General features: G+C 34.9%; 1 protein-coding gene across 1 annotated transcript; it reads left to right on the top strand.

Moving 5' to 3' along the window:
- Positions 1-1,821: 1,821 nt before the first annotated feature.
- Positions 1,822-3,299, top strand: LOC120186879 (B3 domain-containing protein Os03g0120900-like). The gene has a single exon (XM_039190712.1). It carries the CDS (start codon positions 2,107-2,109, stop codon positions 3,070-3,072), a length of 966 nt encoding a protein of 321 aa, XP_039046643.1. The 5' UTR covers positions 1,822-2,106; the 3' UTR covers positions 3,073-3,299.
- Positions 3,300-7,262: the final 3,963 nt, after the last annotated feature.

The raw sequence follows: 7,262 nt of genomic DNA, 5'->3' as shown, positions 1-7,262 counted from the left end.
ATTATATGGTCCGAACCCAGTAGGTGTTGCTATAACATCTACCGTCTTAAGGATTCTTTTATTTTATATATACACACACACACATTATATTCCTATTATCTCAGCGTCTCAAAATCATTCAAAATCATTGGAGAGAAGATTCTCGAATAATTTAATAATATATTCAGAAATATATTTTAGGGTAGACACATATATTAGTACTGTAAACTTTTTTATACGAGATGAACACAAAAATATTTTCAGGGTGGATATAATTAAAAAATATGATCCTTTTAGTTTTTTTAAATAATAATTTTATTATTAAAGAATAAAAAAATTTAAAAATATTATGATAGATACCTAAAAATACAACAGAGAAAACGTTAGACACCTAAAATGTAACAGTGAGCTCTCGAGAGACAGTGCTGCACGCCACGGATGGCTAATGAACGGCGGCGGCGAGGGAAGTCACGACGTAGGGGGTGGGAATTTGATTTTTTTTATTATTTATTTATTTATTAAAATATTATTTTTACTATCAAAGATTCAAAAAATTAAAAAATATAACGGATGGTATATAAAAGTATATCGGAGAAGACGTTACACTTTTTTTAACAAAAAAAAATCTTTAGGCATCAAAAGTAAATTTAGAGTATACTTTAAGAACTTAAAAGTGTATTAGGTTTTTTTTAAAGATAAAAGTGAGTCAAGTTAATTTTATATTTAGAGTGGAAAATATATAGTTTTATTAAAAAATAATAGTATAATTGATATTTAGATATTTAGATATAATTGATATAATATCATCATATCTATATTTTCCAATTAGATCATTATTTTACTCAATATATGTTATCGTAAAGATTAGGTCGAAATTCGAATTAGGTCTAAACTCATATCAGATAGATAATGGATGAAAAAAATGTTATACTTGAATTGAGTTTGGATGAGCTAAAATTTTAATTTGATCTTATCTATTATCATATGCAAATATAAAACAAATATTGGTTTTAATTTTTAAAAATAGAAATAGAATTAATTATGGTAAAATCATATGAAGCTCGTGCTCTCGAAAACAGCTGGCTTTATAGAGTTATATATCCCATCCCACAAGAACATATAGATTAATATACTATTCAACCAACAACTGGTTGGTCTAGTAAGATGAAGTACTAGGTCTCTTAAGTAAGATCGGAGGTTCGAATCTTGACGTTTGCAAATAGAGCAAATTGGGTTGAATCGACCTCGTTTCTACAGTACCGAATATAGATTAATCAGTCAATAAATCAAATATCAGTGATTAATTAAAAATATATATGCATACCACCCAGGATTATGACAGTGACAAGCTCACATGAACCTAACCAAATACTACATGGGGTCCCTCATCTCTCAACTAAATAATATAATAAATACATGGAGGGAACTGAAGGATTCAATTTTAATCTTTTATATTATTGATGTATGTTAATTATGTCTTACATTAATAAATTTTCATTTAAATATCATATATAGTGTAATAATATAATGTAATATTAATATTAAATTTAAATAAATAATAATTTAACTTTAGAATATAGAGGTGATTATAAATAAATAGAGAAAACAAAAATAAAAATCAATAAATCTTTTAATTTTATTCTAAATAATGATTATAGGATACGTGATTTAATTATTATTATGTCACATCATATTATTACATACACATTAGTGTTATAATAATTTAACCATATTTTAACAATTTTATTATTTAGAAAAAAGAAAGGTGAAAAGGAGGTATTACTGCAGTTCCTAACATGTGAAGGTTCGAGGGAGGCGCAGCCTTTGGAAAATACAATAACAGCGCCAAGTAAACCTATTTTCGTCTCTTTCACTCTCTTCTTCCAAGGTCGACAAGTAGCCGAGCTTGCAATGTATCTGTGTTCAGATGTCTCTAGCCTTCAACCCTAGCAAAGAATGGCACAGTTTCTGGAGTTGTTTGTTTGTTTGTTTTTTCAACCTCAAATATCCGCAAATTTGTCCACATTTTTTCTTTCTTTCTTGTTAGGTTTCTTCTGTTGATTTTTCCTCCTCCTCCTCACCTTCAATGTCTATCCCTAGAAAACAAGTCACGGTGCCGTGTAAGCCATGGATCTAGAGTCATCTGACAGACAAGTACTGTTGGAAGAAAAACAGACGGGTAATAAAGATAAGCCTCCTTTTTCACACCCTTCGTCTTCTACTTATACTACATCTTCTCCCAAGTACAAAACTCAGCTGCCGACTCTAATTGGAAACTCAGAAGATAATTCTGCACCAATGGACTCAGATTCAACGCTTGAGCTTAGGACCAGTTCAAGTGACAACATCGATAAAGAACACATGTTCGACAAAGTAGTCACTCCAAGCGACGTGGGGAAACTCAATCGGCTTGTTATCCCAAAACAACACGCTGAGAAGTATTTCCCGTTTGATTATTCAACGAACGAGAAAGGTTTAGTTTTGAATTTCGAGGACAGAAATGGGAAGCCGTGGAGATTCAGGTACTCTTATTGGAATAGTAGTCAAAGCTATGTTATAACCAAAGGGTGGAGCCGTTTTGTCAAGGACAAGAAACTAGATGCCGGCGATATAGTTTCTTTCCAGAGAGGAGTCGGTGAGTTGTGTAAAGATCGTCTTTTTATTGATTGGAGGCGGAGACCTGATGCAGCTGAGACGCAGGTTTCTTTCCTTCACCATCATCAGCAACACCAATTCCCCTTGCGCCGCTCGATCCCATGGAGTCCATTGCTAATGCGAGGGCCACCACCAGGAAGAGAAGATCACTTGCACTTGTCACAGATACACCCTCTTAACCAACATGGCTACCACGGAGGTTTTGTAGAGCCGGTTGATTTTGAATCGGTGCCTATGGTCCAAGGCAAGGCAGCAGCCAAGAGGTTAAGGCTTTTCGGGGTGAACATTGATTGCCCCATAGAAAACTCTAAAATGGTATCGCAGCCTCTTCAACGCTCTTCATCGTCTCATCATCCTCTCCAATTAAGGCTCTACAATGGCACCCCACTGTCCGCCAACGAAGGGAAGGTTTCCATGTCCTTGGACTTAGATATCTGACCACAACATATAGATTTGCCATAAAGTTTCTTCAACACCAACAACTTAAATTGAGATTACAGTCTCGTTTCGTTTATCGTGATGGCAGACATAACAAATGTTATTTCGATCATTATGGTTATTGCAGTCCTGGATTTCTTTTACCTGTCTCATGTAATCCAACTAGTTTTACTTAGCTCTCTTTTGTTCTAGGTGGTTGTTCTTGTCACCATGATTTTGGTTAGGTTGTTGGAAGTGTTGTACAAATTCTTGTAAAGGAATCTTTAGATTTAGAACTTATTTTTATGAAATAATAAATGATTAATTTCATTAACTTAAAAAATCTATTATGGCCCTTGTGTAAATTTAAACTTATTTTTTTCAAAAATAATTTTATTTATTAACGAAATTCGAACTTAGGATCAACAAAATTATAAGCCCAATGATTTAACCACTGCTCTTTACCTATTTTTATGTTTCTTAATGATAACAACTGATATATATACTCTATTTTGAGATCCCTATTTTTTTGAGGCCATGCGCCATCCCGCACTTAGCACATGCACAGCCACGCCCCTCATTCTTGTCACAATTTCGTTAGGCACGCCCACAGGTTTTGCAGACAGACTTAGCAGGGGCTTTTAAAAGGTATAACAGACACATACACACACTACTAACTCTTGGAGAATGCAGATGCCATCATATATACCATTTTCTTCTTCTCAACATCACAAACATTATGACTGCAAGTTGCATATTAGGTTGGAATGGTAGATAGAAAAGACCAAAATACAAGATGTGAGAATCAAATCCCGTGCTGGTATAGTAGCAAAGGAACAAAACATATAACTTGGTCTATACTTCCACGAGACTGAAGAAATTAATTAGTTCATCCTTTATATCATATATGCTTATGAACCTTGTGACAAGCTTTCTATAGAAGCTAATATGTTGCTAGCACACATCTCTCCACTTTCTTAATCTGTAAACAATTCTAGAGAGATTATACATATGCATGTATGTTAATATCTTGTAAAGATTTTCTCTAAACAATTTTAGAGAGAGTACACATCATACATGTATGTTAATATGTTGCTAGCACACATCTCTCTACTTTCTTAATCTGTGGATTTTTTATCCATTCGAATCTAATTCGAGTATTATACTTATCTAATCGTCACTTAAATCAGGTTTAAGGAGATTAGGCTCGATCTAATTTTTAGAATAAAAATTTACATCTCACTTTTTATAAATATATATATAAAAATATCATCTTTATGCGATAAAATAAAAATCTAATTAAAGGACATAAAAAATATTATTACAATTATCTTTACACAGGTAAGGAGGTAAGGAACAAGTATACTAATGTCTTTATTATTAATAATTCATATATTATATTTTAATAAATTAATATTTATCAATAAAATGATGACAAATAAATAAATATTTAAATTAAATTGATTACCGCCTCAATTCATTTATTATCGTTGTTCACCACACTGACAAGCCACTCCCGAAATTCCAGTGCAATCGACCTCACTCATCTTCTATTTTGTTTTCACATACACGGATACCTACGAGTACTTGGGAGAACACAGGCACTCTTCTTCATTATTCACATGTTTACGTGTTCATGTTAGATTGGGCCCCCGTCCTGAGACTGAAAATAAAAAACAACCATAGAAGTAAAAGAATAGTATCTAGAATCTATGGTGGTAGCTCAATTGGCAATCCAACAGACGCAGCCCTCAATGATTGGCGTTACTCGCAGAGCTGCTGCGGCTGTTTTCAATGCTGCCGAGCCGATGAACCAAACACACAACGGGGGACAGTCTTAACGATATCTAAAAGGTATCTCTCTTCTCACTTCGAAATGTATGGCATCTAAAATGTTAAAGCTCCGATTAACGCTCTCGAATATCATAGTGTGCTTATTGCTCATGTAATATAATAGCTTCCCTTTCATAAATGATGATATCATCCTCTTTATCATGACAAAGCATTAACGGTGACAGTGAAAAGGGGGTGGCAGGCAGCCGATCCCATAAAACAACCGCAGTTATTAAGTACGATTGTCGAACTAAAAGCTGACAATAATGGATCATGAAGGTCGCGTATGTTACATCTCTGAAACGCCAGACATAATGAGTTACAACTACATTCTTTCGGCAGTCATTGGCTTAAGGATAAAACCCACCAGGTAAATAGACCAAAACACCTTTGGGATGCAATGGGGCGAATTGCGATTAAGACACCCAATTTAGTATTTGTACAAAGAACCAAGATCTTAAGTATGTTACAAAAGTAGAACGGATTTAACTACAATCTTGGGGTGCTTTCCTTATGCTTCATTAGCTAGCTTTTATGGCTCGTACTGAACTCGGAATTGGTTGGCTAGACCTTTTTAAGTTAAGGTTATGACTTTAAAACAACCTTTTGAACTCAGTCTGGTTGCTCGCAGATTATATGTACCACTTTCTCCCTTACATTTATCACCTATGCACAAGATATACTCCTTCCACCTGCACTTTGATTCATCAATACCACGATTTATATTCGATCCGATGCTAAAAAACCTCTACATGGCTGCCAAAATCGTGAACGCTAGTTATAAGCATATAGTTCTCTGAATACAACAGTGTGGAAATGTAAAAGCAAAAGGTAGTGTTGAGAGGGAAAACATTGCAGGGTTGAGGTAAAGGAAATAACCTTTATTTTGATCAGCACTTGTCTGGCTCCGGGTTCATGTGTAAGCCATGTTCTTGATAATATAAAGCAGTTTTAGTCTCGAGCCATAGTTTCCTATAAAATAAGGCTTCTGGTGGCATTTCATGCTCTGTCGAATGAAATACTTTGGGGCCCTTCCAGGTGACCTGAATCTTGTATGGAGAATAGAAAAGTTCAACACCTTTCCAATTAATTGCAATGAATTCAGTAATAAATTATCAGGCTCATTGATCTTCTTGTAACTTTAACGTCATTACTTCGATAAAAGAACATAGCATCCTACTACTTAACATAAGAGCGGATGTCTCATGCATTTTCTGTTGACGTATACAACTTTCATCATTACCTAGTTAAAGCCCATAGGATGAAAATGTTTATATGTCCTGTAATAGCAAACAACTAATGCATATAGAGGCAGCAAGGGGATCTATTCCACACGCTAAACAGATGCGATAAGGTTGGAATTATTATAACAGAAACATAAAAACAATACATATAAGACCGAGAACTTGAAAAAGATATTAAGTACCATACCTTATGGTTATCAGCTGCTTGCCTATTACCATGTAAAGTGCACATATGACATGGTCCGGACCTTACAGCTCTTTCACCAGCCTGATTTCCGATGACAACATAAAGTTTATTGATTATATTCAGAACTTATCATATTCATGCTCACTCGTTGAACCTAAAGCAAATGAATAATTCTGCAGAAGCAACTCCGACAAATATTGGATTGTATTACTCGGTAAGTTAGTATCAAGTTTGGGAGGTGTAGACTTGAGTGGCTCTTGAAATCTTTCAGTTAAATCTGAAGAAACACCAACTCCAGTGGAATGTAAATTCAGGGCAATTTCTGTTGTAGGGAATAAGATGCTAGAATTTTTCCCAGTACGTGCAATGTCCATAACACTGTCCAACGCATTACATGTTGCATTGGCAATACCCTATATGCCACCAGCAAAATTTTCAAGCTGACTTTCAGGGGTAACATACTCTTCCCCAAGATATGACTCGAGACAGCAAGAATTGACCGCTGAATTTCTAAATGACTCGTAAGGAGTGCCATACTCCTCTCTTGAGACACAGACATCAGAAGACCAAAGTATTCCCATATCATTGATTTCTTCTGAAGGAAATGTGCCATCTTTATCGGAACACCTTGATCCATCTTCTCTTGACGAAGAAATAACAGCTAAAGCCCCAATATTCTCATTATAGGAAATGTCGTCTCCATGGCATTCCTTCTGATGGCAATCGACTTTTTGTTTAGAATTTCCAGGAATAAACACAGGTGCCAGAGGATCCAAACTGTTTCAAGTCACTTTTTTGCTCTTAGAATGTTCTAATTTCAGAGACATTGACATTCTGGATGAAGACTGACCATTACAATCTTCCGAATTGACAGTGACTGAATCTCTAAGTGGAGATTTATAAGCATGGGTTCCTTTCCAGCGAGGTGAATCTACATCAGAATCATC

Source organism: Hibiscus syriacus, unplaced genomic scaffold (genome assembly GCF_006381635.1).
Source record: "Hibiscus syriacus cultivar Baekdansim isolate YM2019G1 unplaced genomic scaffold, ASM638163v2 tig00113721_pilon, whole genome shotgun sequence".
In the NCBI taxonomy this organism is placed as follows: Eukaryota; Viridiplantae; Streptophyta; class Magnoliopsida; order Malvales; family Malvaceae; genus Hibiscus; species Hibiscus syriacus.
The sequence above is the reverse complement of the archived record's forward strand: the minus strand, read 5'-3'. Positions and strand labels throughout refer to the sequence as shown.

Bases quoted from the DNA above. Each gene is read 5' to 3' on its own strand.
- LOC120186879 (XM_039190712.1), top strand. From the start codon at position 2,107: ATGGATCTAGAGTCATCTGACAGACAAGTACTGTTGGAAGAAAAACAG.